At 68.1% G+C, this 18,312-nt stretch overlaps 1 protein-coding gene across 1 annotated transcript in view; it reads left to right on the top strand.

The window, feature by feature from the left end:
- The first annotated feature begins 525 nt into the window (after positions 1–525).
- ARHGEF16 (Rho guanine nucleotide exchange factor 16) overlaps positions 526–18,312 on the top strand; it is a 25,315-nt gene continuing 7,528 nt past the window's right edge. Inside the window, exons 1-12 of the mRNA XM_039842039.1 lie at positions 526–806; positions 6,695–7,298; positions 8,924–8,969; positions 9,927–10,096; positions 11,697–11,753; positions 12,190–12,350; positions 14,912–15,064; positions 15,203–15,332; positions 16,160–16,234; positions 16,481–16,573; positions 16,846–16,997; positions 17,412–17,600. Of these exons, the coding sequence (XP_039697973.1) occupies positions 6,714–7,298; positions 8,924–8,969; positions 9,927–10,096; positions 11,697–11,753; positions 12,190–12,350; positions 14,912–15,064; positions 15,203–15,332; positions 16,160–16,234; positions 16,481–16,573; positions 16,846–16,997; positions 17,412–17,600 (1,811 nt within the window). The 5' untranslated portion in view covers positions 526–806; positions 6,695–6,713. The remainder of the gene's footprint in view (positions 807–6,694; positions 7,299–8,923; positions 8,970–9,926; positions 10,097–11,696; positions 11,754–12,189; positions 12,351–14,911; positions 15,065–15,202; positions 15,333–16,159; positions 16,235–16,480; positions 16,574–16,845; positions 16,998–17,411; positions 17,601–18,312) is intronic.

The following is an 18,312-nucleotide window of genomic DNA, read 5'->3' as shown; positions in this document are numbered from 1 at the left end:
GAGGGACTGTGGGAGCCTCTGCGCAGGGCCCCTCCCGTGGAAAGGTCTGGACAGGCGCCTTCCTCTTCAGGCCTCAGGCTCCTATCTGTAAGCGGGGGTGGCGGTAAGTCGAGCACGCCACTAGGGCCGAGTGTTTTGTGTGCACCTGGGCGGCCCCGTGGCCTCCTCTTCAAAGACTCCAGACGGTGGCGCTGTTTCTGCAGCTTTGCAAAGGTCGGACTCCCAGCAGGGCTGGTGGGCTTCCGGGAGGGCTTCCTGGAGGAGGAGGAGGCTGCACAGTCTGGCCTGGAAGGAGGCTGGGTGCTCCTTCAGGTGACAGTGAGGGAAGCCTGCGCGCCAAGCCCCGCGCCCCGGGGGCGGTGACCGCGGCGGTGGGCGGGCTTCGGCGCAGGCGGGCTTCGGGCGGCGCGGGCGGCGGACTCTGGCCGGGACTCCCGAGGCGCGAGCCCGCCTGGCCGCAGGTCACGTGGGCGCCGGACGGCCAGGTGGGGACGGTGACGCAGGCGGCGCGGCCAGGTGCCTCGGGCGCGCCCCGCCATCCCCTCCCGCTGGGCCTCGGAGCCACAGCCGCGCGCCCGCGCCTTGCCCGCCGCGGTGCCCACCTGCCGCTCACCTGGCCGGGCAGAGCGCACCTCCGCCTCCCGCGGGGCCGCACAGGAAGTAGGAGGGCGGGGACAGGGAAGGACCGAGAGGCCGGACGGAGGGGCTGGGAACGGCCACCCGGCCAGGGCGCGGAGCCTGCAGGCTGCTCCGGCCCCACCGCTGTCGCCCGCGCTCGTCGCTTCGTCCTCCGCCCTGTGGCGCAGGTAAGCCCGGGGACAGGTGAGGTGAGCCAGGCGGAGGGCGCGGGGAGTAAGCCTCCCTCGGGGCGGGGACAGTAGCCCTGGGGGCGCCTTTCCCCGCTTTGCTTTTCCTGCAAGCCGCGCCCGCGGTCCGCACAACTTCGCGGCCCCTCGGTCCGCGGTGCTGGCCGACCCGGCTGTGGGAGGGTCGGAGCCGCGGCCCAGGACCCGCTCCCCGGGCCTGAGGCGTCCGATGCCGCCGCCTGCCCTCGTCCTGGAGGGGCGCACTCCAGCACCGGGACCAGCGGGTTCAACGTCAGAGCTGAGGGTCAGGAAGGGAGCCCCAGGGCCCTTGATAGGTGGTCAGGAGTGGGGACAAAACAGGCCCTCCCGCCGACTCTGCAGAATCTGCCGCAAACCCGCTTTGGCCCCAGGAATGCAGGCGGGTCCCCTGCCGGAGCTGGGGTCAGACCCAGTGGGGGGCAGGGTTCTGCTCTGCCCTCGGCCGAGAAGCAGGAGCAGCTCCAAAGCCCTGAGTGCCACCTGCCTTGAGATGCCAGCTCAGCTGCTCCTTCTGGGAAGCACGGTCCCTTTGCAGATGTGGGTGGACCTCAGCCCAGCACCCGCAGGGGCGTGGAGGGTGACTGGGTGAGTGGCAGATGGGAGTGTGCAGTGACCTCAGCATCTACCTGGAGCCTGGCAGAGCTCTCCAGGTGAGCAGCTTGCACCGCCCCCCGTGGGGGCTCCGGGCTGCCCTGTCACGCATGGCGCCTTCAGCTCTGGCTGGGACCAGTGGCAGGGCCTCTGATCCTGCTCACCTGTCCACCCCGACACCCCAGTGGTGCCGTGCTGAGGGGTGGGGGCCCCGGGTTCACATCCAGGCTCCGTGTGGACTAAGACAAGTTACTTAAGCCCTCTGGGCCTCAGTTTCCCCACCTGTAAAATGGGAGTCACAGGTGTGTCCCCCTAGAGATGCCGGGCAAGCTGCCGCGGAGCTCTGGTGTGCTCGCCGCCCGGCCGATGCCCACGGCGCCAAGAAGACGAACTTCTTGGAGGGGTGGACCCAGGCGCTGCCCAGGGCAGGGGCTGGATGCAGAGAGCAGGGCTCCCCGAGTCCCGGTGCAGCAGGAAGTGGGGGCCCCAGGCTTCCTGGAAGAAATAAGGTCTTAAGCCACCTGGGGAATGAGTCCCCCTCCGCCCTCCCGTCCCCATCGTCTCGGGTTCCCGGGGGTCCTCCCCGACCCCACATGGAAGGCGCTCTTCAGGCGTGAGGGGACCGAGGCACAGGTGGAGTGGCTCCCCACGGTCCCCACGGTCCCCGCCCCTGAGGACAGCAGTTCGTGGGCGTGATCGGATGGCACACTGCTCAGGGCAGGGCCCGTCCGAGGATTTCAGTTTCGGTTTCTGGACGGATGTCAGCTGCTCGTCCCCCCAGCCCATGGCAGCGACCTCCTGGCTCAGGTCACCGGCCGTCCGTAAGAGGGTCCTAGTGAGCGTCCCTACTCCCTGCCCGCCGGAGCCTGGTGCCTCGCCCAGCCCTGCTGACCGGCAGCCCGAGCCCCACACGTCACGTTCCCTCTGCTCCTGGTTCCCTCACCTGTGAGAGAGGGACAGTACCCACCTTCCGGAATTTCGGTGAGGGAATAAAGGCACAGTAGGTGGCAAGCGCGTGATGGGCACCTGCTCGTCACCTGTCCGGGCTCCCTGCTGTAGTCGGGGCTCCGATTTCCTGTCTGGGGAACACGGTGCGTGCCAGCCGAGCCTGCGGCGGGAGCTGCGTGTATGGGACGTCTGGGTTCAGAGATGCGGGCCGGAGCAGGCCAAGGTGGGCGCTGCAGGCGGAGCAGGTGGTGGTGTTGTCTGTGACAGTTGCTGGTGCCCGCAGGTGTCATGGGAAGGAGACAGCAGAGGCTTCTGCTCGGGGCAGGAGGAGCTGCCAGTGCCTACCAGGCCGTGTCCGAGGCTGGGCACAGCCAGGCCAGGTGGGTCTCCCCTGACCCCCGCCATGAAGGCTGTCCCTTCAGTCAGCTAAGCTGGGTGTCTCTATCTCGGCACTGTGGACATTTGTTTCAGACGTGGCATTGTGCGGGACTGTCCTGTGCTCTGTAGGGTGGCAGCAGCATCCTTGGCCCCTGCCTCCATGAGTCCAGTAGCTCGGCCCAGTTGTGGCCACCAAGGGGGCTTCTGGACATGGCCGAATGTCCCCTGAGAGGCAAAACTGCCTGGGTTGAGAGCCCCCAAACCTCCCCGCAACGTGGTGTCCAAGCCCAATCCTGCAGATTCCGTGTGGCCCCGAGTGTCGAGCTCGGCCGGGCAGAATTACCCAAGACGAGGCCATCACTGTCGAGTTTGCCTCGGCAAAGACGTGGGTCGGGCCACTGGCTGGAGAGGCGGAGCTCCAGGCAGGGCAGAGGGGACAGAGGTGGCCCGAGGATGGAGGTCATGTGGCATCCTAATCTGAGGGCCAGCGGGTCCCGAACTCCCCATGATTAGGGTCCTGTTGGCTGTGACCAGAGCCCAGGCCAGGGTATTGTGCTTCTGCAAGGGAGTGGGGTCACGGGGCCGGGCCTGCTGGGGTCCTGGGAGGCCCGTCTGTCACAATGACTGGGGGAGCCAGGGTTCTGGGCTGCAAGGGGCCCCTGAGGCCAAGAGGAGGCGGTCCAGAGACCTCCCCTGGCTCCGCCTGCTGACCGCCAGCTCGCCGCCCCTCACTCCCGAGCCCAGGCCTCTTACCCGCTCCCCCAAACGTGTGCCGGGGACATCAGGGTAGGCTGCGGAGTGGCACAGGGACAATCAGATGCTGTGGCTCCCAGGGCTCAAGCATCGGCCCTCCCCAGCCCCCTAAGCAGGAGCAGCAGAAAGTCACTCAGAAGTCACCCGAAAGGTGGCCCAGCCACTCTGGGAGTCTCTGCGACGCAGTCCTGGGGTCCCCGCTGGCATGAAGCAATGTATGCGTGCGGGCCGGCTCTTGGTAACACACCAGGGCGTCCTGGGGTGGGCACTGTCCCCAGGGAGGGTGTCGGAGCAGAGCAACCTCCAGGTTACCTGCGCTCGGGCGTCGTCTGGGTGCGGAGCCCCACTGTGGGGACGTGAACTGGGAACTGTCCCTGCCCCCACAGAAGGATTCACAGAGTTGAGGGGGAGACGGATGACTGCACGCAGCCCTCACTGCCCTGGCCTCTCTGGGGGAGCTTCTGGGGCCACCTTTGGCTGGAGCAGACGCGCCCCTGCGGCCCGGGTGGTCACTGCAGGGCGTCTGGCCTCTTTCAGCCACTGTCTCCTGGACGGCATGGCTGGCACCTGCCCCACGGGCAGCTGTGACAAGTCTGTGTTCTCGGCCCCTCCACCTTGCTGGCTCCAGGACACCGGGCGAGGGCCAGTGTCCAGCGGGGACACGAGCAAGGCTCTGTAGCCCACCCGCCGGAGGAGAGGCTGCAGGTAGGGACGCTGGGCAGGGTGTGGGTGCGGGGCAGTCCCAGAGAGCCCGCCAGGCAGAAGCCAGCGCTCACGTGCGTGTGTGTCCAGCACGCGGGCCTCACGCCAGCACAGTGCCTGTCTCCTAACCAGAAGCAGACAGCCAACGGGTCCCCAGGGGCTGAGGGACGGGTCCCTGGTGCCTGAGAGAGTGGCCGAGACAGATGGAAAAGTGCGTGAGGAAGCATCAGGCCAGCAAACAACGGACCGAGCTCGAAGGACGACATAGTGTCTTCGTGTGGACGGGAGACAGGGAAAGCGGCAGAGCGCGTTTGCTGGGAAGGTCGGAAGGTGACCTTGAGGGAAGACAGGACGAGAAGAGGTCCGACTCAGATGCTGCAGTGCTTTCGGGCCGGTCCCTGGGCTTCCCAGGAGACCGCCTGGGCCTCGCCGAGCGCACCGTGCGGGGCTCAGGCAGCGGGCGCGCCTCCGTCCCGCGAGCACCAGGGCCCCTCGGCAGCGGGTGACACCACTCCGGTCGTCATCCGGGGAGGCAGATGGGACCGGCGTCGGGCGCCTCGCCACAGCCGAAGCTCGAAGACCAGGGACAAGGGCTTCTCCCTCTGGAAGAAAATAACCTCCGACGGACTCTGAACCCAGCCACGCCACCAGCCCGGGGCCGGGAGGAAGAAGCACTTCAGCCGGGGTCTCCTCCTGGTCGTGGCCCCTGGAGGAGCAGGGACACGCGGACTGCAGAGGGAGGACGGGAAGCAGGGAAGGGACACCGGGGAGGTGGGGACGGGGTATCTGGGGACATGGGGCTGACGCGCTGGCCGCATGGAGCGGGGACACTGGACTGTGTGCAGGAGGAAAGCCACGGGTAAACAGGAGGGAATCATTGACCAAGAGGGGCCCGGGCCGGCACCGACACCCTCGGGCACCGCGTGGGAGGCCGGGGCCCCCTCCCATGGCGGGAAGAGGGCGGGTGACACCTGCAGTCTGCTGCCCCTCGCTGAGAAGCCAGGGAGAAGCACAACCCGGAGCGGGGGCTGGGGGCGGGCAGGATGCTGGAGGAGGGGACGCCTGTCTCTGAGAGAAGCCTGTGGTGCTGTTCGAAGTTTGAACCCATTTCCGGGTATTTCTGTGACGAAGGAGGCAACAGACGGGACAGAGACGTGATGGCGGCTCCGGCAGACGGGGCGCCCGCTCGCCCTCAGACCCCGATCCCGGCTGGTGGCACCCGGCCTGCGGGTGTGGCCTCCTCGCTGGGCACGGAGTTCACACCCGGCAATGGCTCGCCTGACTGGTTCCATCCAGGCACTTCCTGCCCTGAGCAGACTTTGCCCTCCCTTGGGAGAGGCCGAGCTGCTTGCCGGGTCTGGCCTGGGCTCAGAGGAAGGGGTCAGGAGGAGCCAGGCCTGGGGGAGAGGAAGGAGGAGGGACGCGGGGCCTGGCGGCGGCTGCGTCCACACGCTCAGGCACAGCGTGGCGTCGGCCCTTCTGTGCTGCTGCTCTTGGTACCAACGTGGATGCCTCGGGTCGGAGTGCGAGGGCTCACGGTTCGGAAGCGTCTGGCTGCCCACATGGCCACATTTTATTCGGCATGCTTACAGATGGAAGCCTGAACCCCGATTCTCAGCCCCCTGGGCAAAGGCAGACACGTAAACACGGGGTGGGGCTCTGGGGTGGCACGGACGTGCCCAGCCCGGGGGAGGCCGCGGCCATCCTCTGCCGGGTGACTCAGAATGTCCCCAGGAATGCGTGGGCGGTCCTCCCAGCGTGCGGGCGGCCGGGCTCTGCCAGGAGCTCCTCCCTGGGGCCCAGGAAGCACAGCCCGGACGCTTTCCTGGGGTGGTTCAGCAGAGAGCCCGCTCTGGGGGAGCTGAGCGGCCGGGCTCCGTGTGCCCCGCAGATGGTCCGACTGTGCGGTGACTCCGGCCAGCCCGTGTGGCCGGCCCTGCCCTAGGGGGGCCCTCCTGGGTGGAAGCTGGAACCTCCCAGGGGAGCACCCAGACTCACCATTGGGCGAGTGCGTGAGGTGGGCTTGAGCTGGGCCCCACCTGGTGGGAACTGGTGGCCGAGTGACCGATTCCAACCCAGGTCTGTGGGGCCCCAGGCACCCCCACTGCCTGTGCTTACACCCCAGCTCAGGAACGTGTCCTCAGTGTGTGCAGCACACCAGAGGACGCACGTGACCACCCAGGGCCAGCCTCGACTGCAGGCTGCGCCCCCTGGGCTCGGAGACCAGCGGCCTGTCCCTGCCCGGGTCCCCGCAGGCCTGAGGCTGTGCTGACCCGCTGCACGCCCAGTCCGGCGGCAGTCCAACCTCCCTGGGGAGCGTGCCCGTGCCAGGCCAGCTCTGCTGCAGGCTGCACGGCCCACCGGCCTTCGAGGGCTGGCCCCTGAGCGCAGGCTCTGGCCGGGGTGACAGGCCAGGGTGCCGGAGGACTGCGGGTGGCCGTCAGCGTGCTGCCCTCACCTTCACCCTGTTCCCCCAGGACCCCGTGGCCGCCCGGCATGGCCCATCGGCACTCGGACAGCTCCCTGGAGGAAAAGCTGCTAGAATGCCGCTTCCACTCGGAGCTGCGGCTGGACACCAACGGGAACCCCGTCTCCGGGCTCCCGACGGTCCGGGGGTGCCTGCGGGTCAGGGACAATGCCGCCTTCCAGCACGACGTCCCGGGGCCCACACCCCTGACCCCCGAGGGCAGAGCGCCGCGGGCCATCATCCTGAGCACACAGAGCCCTGCAGCCCTCAAGATGGGCACTGAGCAGCTGATCCCCAGGAGCCTGGCCGTGTCCAGCAGAGCCAAGGCCCCGGCCCGCCACCAGAGCTTCGGGGCGGCCATGCTCAGCAAGGAGGCCGCCCGGCGGGACCCGCAGCTCTTCGTGGCCCCCAGCTTCTCCCTGGACGACATGGACGTGGACACGGGCCCCGGGGGCATGCTGACACGGAAGCTGCGCAACCAGTCCTACCGTGCGGCCATGAGGGGCCTGGGGACCCCGGGCGGCGAGCTGGGGCCCGTCCACCTCAGCCCCAAGCTCCAGGCCCTGGCCGAGGAGTCCAGCCAGCCTCCTGCTCGCCATGTGGCCAAAAACAAGGTAGGGGGCTATGCGCCTGGACAGCCAGAGGGGACGGGCCTTGAGGGGCCGTCTCCGTCCAGCAGCTGCCATTCCGTGAGCGCCCCCATGTGCAGGCTTCTGGCAGTGTATTTAAGTCCTAGAGCAGGTTGTGAGCGGAGTGTGAATGTCCCCATTTTACATACGAGGCCACTGAGGCTCAGAAAAGACCACGGTTTTACCTAGCACCTCGGACTCCGGGCCCCCACTCTCAGCCACGGTGTGGGGTAGAGCCTGGGGTGACCGGCCCTGAGAAGAAGCCAGCCCGTCTGAGGGACAGGTTTCAATGGTGGCTTTGTAGCGGCACCCGGCTGGAACTCAGTGTTCAAGGGGCTTCGGGAGAGGGCAGTGGGCCCCCAGCTGCTTGTAGGGGGCGTCTGAGGCTCCCTGCATGCACCCCTAGAGAGGAAGGAACAGGCACAGGGCCAGTGGGAAGGGCGCTCGCCCAGGACCCTCTGCCTGTGGCTGCCATCCTGACAGCCTGCTGCTCAGGGCTCCCGCCCAGACTGCGGGCTGCAGCCACGGCCTGGACCCGTCGGCATGCTGGCAACCCAGTGTGCAGAGGGCGGGCCGGGCAGGACCCTAGCCACGGTCCGTCCCTGGCCTGGAAGGTGGAGCCCTGGCCCTGCCATGCCCACCCACGATGCCCCGACCCCAGAACCTGCCTGGGGACGCGGCACGGTGCCCTCCCAGGCCTAGGCCCGTTCGTTCACGCACTGCTGACTCTTACATTCAGCGGCTGTTGCCTGAGGCTCACACACCTGTGCTGGGGCACGAAGTGACCCCGTGGGCCGGCCCCAGGAGCGCGCCCAGGGCACTGGGGGTGTCGAGGGCTGGGCTGGGGTGCTCGGCGGGGAGCAGAGGAAGGCCTTCCAGGCACGCAGGGCCAGGTGCAGCTGGGAACACCCCGCGTTCCCGACCACAGGGGAGCACTCAAGCCCCGACTTGTCTGGTGAAACCAGCCCACACTTTCCTGGAAGCGGCCCCTGTGAGTTCAGGAAAACGGGGTGCCGTAGCCAAGAAGGCAGGTTCTGAGCGGGCACCCAGAGAGCGTGGGGCTCCCAAGGACCCCGCCTGCTCCCCACTCACCTCCACAGGCCTGCCATCAGCTGCTGGGCCTGCAGACCCATGTAGGGGCTGGACACTAACCCCATCTCAGGCCACCCCTCCCGTGGGGTCCCGTGTGCAGCCCCAGCTCGCACCCCGGTGTCCCTTCTCAGCCCTCTTAACCACACCGGCCTGCCTCAGGCTTCCCTCCACACCCAGGCGGGACACCCCACTTTTAAGTACCTCCTCTTTACCAGTTCAGTGCCACCACCTCCTCTTCCAGGCAGCCCTCCCAGATTTGCCCGGCCCTCAGTCACTGGCCCTGCCTGCTCTGAGCCCCCGTCCCACCTCGCTCTGGCCTCCGCTTGGTAGCCCTGTATCCCTCGTGGAGCCGGCATTCATTGAGAGCCTTCTGGGTGCCCAGTGGAGCCCCCTCCTGTTGGGCATGGCTTTGTGTGTGGAGGCATGCCGTCTCTGGGCCCTGGGGTGCAGGGCTCCCCTAGGCCCACACATGTCCCCTCCCTGCTGAGTGCCCGTGTTTCTGGGTCTCGTTCGCACAGAGGACGCTGGGGCGGAAACGTGCACACAAGGGCTCCTTCAAGGACGGTGAGTGGCCAGGGAGAGGACTGTGGGCTGGGCTGGGCCCCACAGACGCTGGTCCCCCTGGCCGTCCTGGGAGCGGGCGATCTACATGTGGCTGCACAGAGGACGTGCTGGCGGGGACCCCTCCAGGAACTGGAGGGCCTGGTGGCTGAGTGACCACGTAGCTCTGACAGGTAGGAAAGGTCAGAAGGTTCCCTGCACTATCCCAGGGGCTGGGAACAGACGGAGCCCCCCACTCTGGCCCCGTGTGTGTGTGCCAGGCAGCCAAGACCCCACGGTGTAGACACACCTGCCATGTGCTCTCCCCGGGGTCTCCTCTGTTCATGGGGAGCCCCGTGCATGATGGCTGAGCCTCAGGGGGCCCAGTGCACGCATTCAGCCTGGTAAGAGGTGGGGCACCAATAGGCCCCCACAGGGGAGCAGGGAGGGGAGGTACCTACCCGGCCAGGAGAGAGGTGGGGCCAGCGAGGCCCAAGAAGGGCTTGGAACTGGGCGCCAAGTCCGGGCTTCTGAGGACACAGGGACCCCAGCCAGGATGGGCCCTCTGTCCTTGCCAGCCCCCAACCTCTGTGGGTGGCCCCAGGCGTGGAGGGGTTGCCGCAAGGGCCCAGAGGTGCCGTGAGCTGCGGACCAGCCTGTCGCAGTGGCCTGTGGTGTGTGGGCAGGGACCTGTGCCCCTCGTCAGAGGCCTCTCTGCTCAGCCTGAGGACAGCCACCACTCAAAGGCCCCTCCGCCAGCCAGCCCTGCGGTCCCCTGTGTCGCTCTGATCTGTCTGCTCGGCCCGGTCCGAAGGTGCCACATTCCGCACCTGCACTGGGCTCACCCGGCGGCCACGGGAGCCAGCGGCCTGATGGGAGCCTGCTCTGGGGGCCCTGCCCCGCCTGCCGTGCCTAAGGAGGCCTCTGCAGGTTTGCCGGCACCAGACTCAGGCTCACAGAGGATGCGCCCCCTCTCCCCAGACCCCCGCTTCTACCAGGAGATCCGGGAGCGAGGCCTGAACACCAGCCCAGAGTCTGACGACGACTTGCTGGATGAGCCTTGCAGCCCCGAGGGGACCCGCAAGGTGGCCGCCCCCATTGTGGTCAAAACCTACCGGCCCCCGCAGGTCACCTGGAGCCAGCTCCCGGAGGTAGGGCCAGGCTGGTGCGGCGAGGCCCTCCTTGAGGTGTGGGCAGTCAGCACCGAGCCACTGGCTCCAGTCCTCCCGTTAAGGAGGGCCTTCCACGAGCACCCCATCTGCACTCAGCATGCAGTGAGGGGCTCCTTCCTGGTGCCCTCAGAGCGGCCCTGCCCTAAGGGGCACCTTGGTAGTGGTCGCTGGGGGAGGAAACAGGTCGAGGCACGAGCCATCCGTGTGTGCTGGGCGCCCTCCAGGTGGGCCCCAAGCCCTCTGCTTCCTGCTCAGCCTGACCTGGAGGAAGCTGTAGGCACCAGGGACCCCGTCCCAGAGTCCTGCCCCCAGGAAGGTGCCCTGCGGGTCCTCGTGAGGAACAGGAGGGCTGGGCAGCGGCGTGGCGCTGGGACAGGCTTCAGCTCCCACCGAGCCTGTGCCGCCACCAAGCCGCCACCCACCTCTCATCCTCCCCGTCTGAAGATGGAGCTGGTCCCCGCCCCGCGGGGCTGTGGGGCGCGTAGCTGGGATGAGGCCCCGGGGTTCTGAGCAAGTACGGGGACGGCAGCTGTCACTACCCCAGGACAGACTCCTGACCCTGTTCCCTGAGAGCCGAGGGACAGAGCTGGGCTGCGGGCTGTGGCCACAGTGGGGAGGGCGGCACTTTGCTGTCTCTGCGTGTGCCCCATGGGCGATGAGAGAGGCCACCCACTGCGCTCCAGGCTGCGGGACCCCCAGCCGGGGAGGGCCCAGTTTGGGGTGAGGACAGTCGGATGGAATGTCAGGAAAGACACGTCAGTTGCCACCTGCCAGGTCCCAACTGCATGCGAGGAGCTGCATGTGCATGACCTCCCGAGTCAGGGGTGGGGTTCAGTCCACTGCACCCTGAAAGTGCTGCCACAGATTCTGATCCCGGTCCCCTGATCTGGGGGGTCTCGGCTGAGGAGGAGGCGTGGGGTTTAGCCCCCCAGTCCAGGCACTGGTGATGCCCCCTGGCCAGCCCAGTGAGCAGGAGGGCAAAAATGGGGTGGCCCTGTGTCCCGCAGCAGGGACCCCCCCAGGCAGAGGGACAGCTGGCCAGTCCTGGCAGGGACATAGCGGGCATGCTGGGGCTTAGAGAGTGGTCTGGAGCCTCTGGGGCCCAAGGGGGTGAAGAGCATGGCTGGGGTACCATGCTGGGACAGTGTCACCCCAAACCTGGTCAGAGTGCTGACTCACCTGGCCCAGGTGTATGTGAGTCCTGGCCCTACCCCCAGCACACCCTCAGCTTTCCCTGGCGGCCCTGTCCCTCTCCACAGCCTGGCCGCCGGCAGCTCTGTGGGACAGAACTGCCTCCTCCCCTCCCGCACCTGCCAGCCTTCCGCTCTGGGCCCCCATGATCTCCCTCTGCCACCCCAGAGCTCTTCGGAGGGGGCGGGCCTGCCAGGGGGCAGTTTCCACGGAGAGGAAGAGACAGGGGTGACAGGGCCGGGCAGGGCCAGGCCAGCTCAGCGGTCCCACTGCACGAGCGCTTCACGGGCAGCCCCAGACGTCCCCGGGATGCGGGCAGCTCCGCCCCGGCCAGCCTGGCTCCGCCCAGCAGGATGTGCAGCCCCTGAGCCCGGGCCTGTGCCCACAGGTGGTGGAGTCGGGCATCCTGGACACGCTGCCGGCCGAGGAGCGCAAGAGGCAGGAGGTGAGGGGCAGGGCTGGGGCACAGCCTGCGTCCCAGCCTCGTCACGGGGCACAAGGACCGTGGTGACGTCGCTCACCGGCCCACCCATCGGCCACCTCCTGGCCAGGCACCGGGATGCGGGCTGGTGCCCTTGGCGGGCTGGGGGCAGGGGCAGCTACCGTTGCTCCTTCTCGGACGAGGGTGGGGTCCTCGCCCAGTGTCACAGCTCGTAACCGGCCGAGCCAGCGCTCAAGCCCAGGAGCCCCGCTCCGTCCGCCCGCCCACGGCCTGGCCAGGGCGCCTGGGTCCCAGCCCGCCCCCGCGCCCGATCCCGTCCCCACGGCCTGAGCGCTGGGCACCAGCGCACCCTGCGCAGGCCCCCGCGTGGCGTGGCGGCTCGTCAGGGCCCTTCCGGGAGGCCCCGGTGGGCCAGCCGCATCGCCGTCCTCCCGCGCAGGCCATCTTCGAGATCCTCACGTCCGAGTTCTCCTACCAGCACAGCCTGGGCATCCTGGTGTCCGAGTTCCTGCAGTGCAGGGAGCTGCAGGCGGCCATGACCCAGACGGAGCGGCACCACCTGTTCTCCAACATCCTGGACGTCCGGAGCGCCAGTCAGAGGTGCGGCCGCCCCGCCTGTGACGGCCGCTGGGGGCCCTGGGGGCGGGACGGGGCAGGCCAGGCCGCAGCTCTGTGACTGGCTGGGAGGGAGCACGGAACCTCCCTGGAGTGGCCCCGGGGACAGCGGAGCACTGGGGCTGTGGCCTCCTGGCAGCTCCCTCACCCTGTCCCCTGGGTGTTCGGGAGGCGCGGTACCTCCCGCGGGGCACAGCCCCACCTGGTGACAGGCGAGGCCCCCAGGACAGCCAGGTCCAGAGGACAGAATGACAAGGTGTGCGGTGCCCACAGGCGAGGGGGGGTGCCCTCCAGTTGCACCCGGGTCATGTTCCTCCCAGAGGCGTCTGGTGCCCAGGGTTCTGGTTGCAAGGTCCGGAGGTGGAGGAGGGGCCAGGTGAGCAGCTGCAGGCCGGCGTGGGCCAAGAGAGTGCGCACGCGTGTGTGTGTGTGTGCGTGTGTGTGCACCTGTGTGGGCCAAGTACGTGTGTGTGCGTGCGCGCATGTGCGTGTGTGTGCGCCTGTACAGACCAAGTGTGTCTGTGTGCGTGTGTCTGCATGTGCGTGTGTATGCATGTTCGTGCGTGTGCATGCATGCGTGCAGGGCAGCAGATGTGTGTGTGTTCATTCCATGAAGGATGAGGGCCAGGAATGCACCTGTGTGGGCCCTGCCCGAGCTGCCCAGGGCCTGGGGTGAACCCCCCAAGCCTCAGCGGCCCCTGCTGGCCGTGGTGGGCGGGGGGCGGGCGAGATGCTCAGGGCTGGTCACTTCATCTCAGCGTCATACGGGCTCTCGCCAAGCCCCGCCCAGTCTGCTGACCGTGGGCCCCATGGTGAGGCATGGTCTGGAGCTTTGGTGGCCAGCTGTGGGACACTCGCAGTGTCTGACCAGGCAGGGGTCTGGGACAGCACTTCGCCTCCACCCATGCTGACCCTTTGCTCCATGTCCCCTGAGCGTGGCGGACCTGAGAGCCTGGACCACCGTCACGTGTTTGCTTCTGACCTCACCACCTCTGTCCCTGGGTGGGATGCCCCCCCACCCCACCCCACCCCACCCCAAGCTGGGCCCCAGCAGCTCTTGGCCATTCCCAGTGACCTCCCCAGGAACTGGCTACTTTGGGTCAATGGCTGAGGGCCAACCTCAGACTTCCCAGACCTCTCCCAACACTGTGTCACCCACAGGGACGCCGACCGGCCTGGCCTGGCTGTGCACATGTCTGTGGCCTGTGTCGGCTTACTCAGGGTCTCTCCCTCCCTCCTGGGGCTGGAGGTGGTCCTCGTCTGCTCCTGACACACTGTCCCCATTTGCCCGGGCTGCCATGGCTCTTAGAATGTCCCACTTACAGAAAACAGTCTCCTGTGGGTGGAGGGTCAGGCTGGGGGCCAGTGAGCTGGGGCCTGGGGGACCCCTGCCCGCCTCCAGGCCGAGGCTTGTTCCGCTCCCTGTCACCCTCACCGGCCTGGCCAGGATAACCAAAGCGAGGTCCCATCTTCCCAGGGGTGGGGGGCCCACAGGTCGGTGGGGTTGTCCACTCACCCAGGTGGTGCTCGGCCATGGGTCCTGGGCGGGGCTCAGCCATGGGTCCTGGGCGGGGCTGACAGCGGACTCCTCGGTGCCCTCAGAACTGAAGACCTGAGACCTCACTGCACCTCACGGTCACGTTGCTGGCTTTCTCCCCTCCCACCCAGGTGGTGAGGGGTAAGGGCCATGGTGGAGCTGGCCACCCTTGGCCCGGTCACTGTCCAGTGAGGGGTCAGGGGTACCCGAGGCTCCCGTGTGGGCGGATCCGTGTGTGGGGACTCTGCTCTCTGCCCTGGCGAGGTCAGGCAGCTGCCTCATCTCCAGACGGGGCCGCAGCCCCTGGCAGCCCCAGGAGCCCAGCTCAGAGGACCGCGAAGGAGTCAGACTTGGAGAGACGCTGCGGTGGGCATGGCCGCGAGCCCAGGGTGGGCCGAGGGCAGGGGAAGGGGCCTCTCCGAGGGACCAGGCTTGTCGGGGGAGGAGGACTCCCTGGCTGCCTTGGCCAGAGCCTAAGGGGCGATGGGGATTCAGGGTCCAGCTGGCAAAGGAGGACCCAACACGGGTCCCGTCAGGCCCAACCGCGGTGCCAGTGCCTGCCCCTGGGGACAGAACCCTGGGTGGCTTTGGGCCAGCACCAGCCAAACGTTGGCGCTCTCTACTGCTGAGGCCTGGGTTACGGACGAGCCTCAGAAGGGGACCCAGCAGGAGCTGAGGGCTGGCGGTCACTCCAGGGAGTGCCGGGCTCCAAGCAGACCCTGCAGCTCCGACCTGAGCCACAGCGAATCGAGCCAGAGCGGCAGGTCCTGTCCTACCTGTCCGCGTCCTGTGATGCCCGCTACCGTCTGCGGGGATCTAGTGGGGAGTGGCCTTGGACTTGGCCGTGGGTCTGTGCCCAGTTTCAGGTTTAAGCGGCTGATCTGTCCCCGGCTTTTCCGGAGAGGGCTGCGGCTTTCAGCCCCTGCCGGGAGCACCGGCCTGGGTGCCATCCGCGTGCCTGCACGTGCGTGGCGGTGGGCAGCCGGGCCCACAGTCCCCATCCCCGCAGGTTCTTCGAGGACCTGGAGCGGCGGCACAAGGAACAGGTGTGCGTGGAGGACATCAGTGACATCCTGGAGGAGCACGCCGAGAGACACTTCCACCCCTACGTCGCCTACTGCGCCAACGAGGTCTACCAGCAGCGCGCCCTGCAGAAGCTGACGTGAGCCGGCGTGGGATCCCGGGAGGGGCTGGGCGCACGGTCCTGCCCGCGGCCCGGCTTCGGCCGTGTCTGCCCGGGCTCTGCGTGGGCCGCCACGGCCCGGCCCGCAGCCAAGCGGAAGCCCCGTCTCGGTCGCAGGAACAGCAATGCCACCTTCCGAGAGGTCCTCCGCGAGATCGAGAAGCGGCCCACGTGTGGGGGCCTGCCCATGATCTCCTTCCTGATCCTCCCCATGCAGAGGGTGACCCGGCTGCCCCTCCTGATGGACGTGAGTGGGCGGCCCAGACCCCGGCCGGGGGGAGGGGGCCGCCCGGGCTGGCCGGGGTCCCGGCTTCGGGTCACACAGCCTCCACGCTTTGCCTGTGCGACGTGGTAGCTGTGAGGCCAGTTATAAGATGGGCCTAATAGCCACGGCGACGTGGTGCTGGCCTCATCTCCGTCACCCGTGGACTCTCCGCCAGGACCTGTTCCCACACTTTGTGGATTGTTCTTCACACACTCGACTCACGGCTGTGCCCGCATCTGATCTGGTGTCACCCAGACCCCTGCCAGCCTGGGTCCTGGGCCATTGCCGCCTCCGACCTGGCACCCTCGGCCAGTTGTCCCGGGCGTGGAAAGAGGGGCTCGGAGGGGCTCCCTGGGGTGGCTTGTGTCTGAGCCGCCAGCTCATGGGGCCGAGGGGCAGGGGAGGGTGAAAGGAACACGCACAGCATGCACAGTGCACGCACACGCACACGCACACGCAAACACGCGGCAGAGCCCCGCTAAGCTCCCAGAGGCAGCATGTGGCCCGTGCTGGGTGAGTCAGCTGCCCAAGCCAGAAGGGATGTCAGACCCTCTGGGGTCCTCTGGGGAGACTAGAACTAGAGGCTGCGGAGCCCCCCGCCCACCCCTGGCTGGACAGAGGTGACCAAGGACCGGAAGGGGTGGGGCCTTGCGGGGTGCTCGCTCCCAGTTCCCACCCAAACAGCCTGGCCTGGCAGAGCCCTCTGGGGTCCAGCCTCGACCTCCCTGTAGCCCCCGCCCGTGCAGGCCTCAAAGCCTGGGGTGCAGAAGGGCCCTTGGTGCGTCTCATGTCTGGTGTCTTCTCTGCAGACGCTCTGCCTCAAGACCCAGGGCCACCCCGAGAGGTACAAAGCTGCCAGCCGCGCGCTGAAGGCCATCAGCAAGGTGAGACGAGGCCCAGCCCCCACCCCGCCTGAGCGCGGACAGAGGCTGGTACGGGGAGGGTGTTCGGATGGCCCAGCCCAAGCTCTTCCAGTATCGATGGGGAAACTGAGGCCCAGAGGGGGCGGGGCTTGCACGCGAGTGTCGAGCCCGTGGCAAGGCCGCACTGGGACGGTGACGAGGGCGGGCGGCCGGGGCACGGGCCTCCTCGGGGCAGGAACACGCCCCAGCCCTGGTGCCACCTCGCAGCTGGTGAAGCAGTGCAATGAGGGGGCCCACAAGATGGAGCGCACGGAGCAGATGTACACGCTGCACACGCAGCTGGACTTCAGCAAGGTGAAGGTAGGCCGGCCGCGGGCCCGTCCCCGTCCCCACGCTCCGAGGCCCGGGCACAGTGCATTGGGGAGGCCCAGGGGGGACACGCTGCCTGAGTGCCAGCGGGCGCGTGGGGAGCCCGGGCTGCCGGGCCTGGCACGGAACTGCCGCCCCGTGAGCCCGTCAGCTGACCAGATGGCCGTCTCTTTGAGGCACCAGTCACCCAGTTCCCAGAGGCGGGGATCGTGGCGGCACGTCCTCATCCCCCGCCCGGGACTCAGCCGCTTCCGTCCCCCCAGTCCCTCCCGCTGATCTCCGCCTCCCGCTGGCTGCTGAAGCGTGGGGAGCTCTTGCTGGTGGAAGAAGCTGGGCTGTTCAGGAAGCTCGCCAGCCGGCCGACGTGCTACTTGTTTCTGTTCAATGATGTCCTGGTGGTCACCAAGAAGAAGAGGTGGGCCCGCCGTGGGCGCCCGGCACGGGGGTGGGCAGCAGCCGTGGCCTTGGGGAGCTGACCTGAGCCTCCTCTGACCTCAGAGCTGGGGACACGCAGCAGGGGCTCCCTCCTAGGCCGGCCTGCCCATGGCTTCCAGGGGCTGCTCAGTGCCACACCCCATGTGACCTGGGGTGGCCGGCCGGCGTCCCTTGCTTGTGGCTCTGGCTCCCTCCTGCAGACCTGAGCCTGCCCGCCCAGCCCCGGGGACCCGGAAGCTCACGGCCCCTGTGATCTGGGTGGAGATGGGGGGCAGCTCTGGGGAGTGTCCTTCGGGCTGCCTGGCCCCAGCTGCTACGGGGCCCTGGGTGGACAGGGGTGGCCCGGCCGCCCGCAGACGCCCCGCGGCATCGGGCCTTTCCTCGCCTCCCGCAGCGAGGACAGCTTCGTGGTCCAGGACTACGCCCAGGCGGACCACATCCAGGTCCAGAAGATGGAGGCGTCCGAGCCGTCCCTGCCCGGGGGCGGCAGCCGCGGCTCCTACGTCCCGTACCCCTTCCGGGTGACCCTGCTGCGCAACAGCGAGGGCCGCCAGGAGAAGATTCTGCTGTCCTCCGACTCCGCGTAAGTCCAGGAGGGGCCCCGGGGACGGTGGCTCGAGTACCCCGAGGACAGACTCCCTGACCACTGTCACGTGCTGGGCGCTGGGGACAGCCTTGTCCCCACCAAGTTCACATTCCCCGGAGGGGGACACACCAGCCTCAGAATGAGCAGCTGAACTGTCCCATGTGTCCGAGGGGTGGGGACAAGGAGAACAGGCTGGAGAGGAAGCCTCGTCAGCAGGGGCGCGGTCTGCAAAGGCCCCCGGTGGGCAGCGGCCGGGAAGGTGGCCGCTGGAACACGGGGTGGGGGCTGGGGTCAGCACGCAGAAGGGCGCTGGCCCTGGGGAGCTCAGCAGCTGAAGGAGGGGACGAGGGTTCCGGTCCCCAGGCTCCCGACAGCAGAGTCCCTTTCTTGGGGCTGAAGCCTGTGCATCAGACAGCTAACGGGCTGGGGGCCCAGTGCTGGAAACGGGGCGGCCTGGGTTCTGGGGTGCAGCTGCCACCCGACTCTAACCCCGGGCAGCTGGCTCGGCCCCGGCCAGCTCTACACTCTTCCTCATGCCCTGTGACGTCCCACACCTCGGCCCCCGGCACAGTGGCCTGGGGAGGCCTGGGAGGGACAGCTGCTCACGACCCTTGGCACACATCTCATGAAGGGGTGCCCCGGCAGCGTGAGCCTTCGTCACCACTGCCTGTCCCGTCCTGAGTGCAGTGTGGGGACGCTCAGAGACACC

Source organism: Pteropus medius, unplaced genomic scaffold (assembly GCF_902729225.1).
Source record: "Pteropus medius unplaced genomic scaffold, Ma_sr-lr_union100, whole genome shotgun sequence".
Classification (NCBI taxonomy): Eukaryota; Metazoa; Chordata; class Mammalia; order Chiroptera; family Pteropodidae; genus Pteropus; species Pteropus medius.
This window is presented reverse-complemented; position numbering and strand designations above follow the sequence as displayed.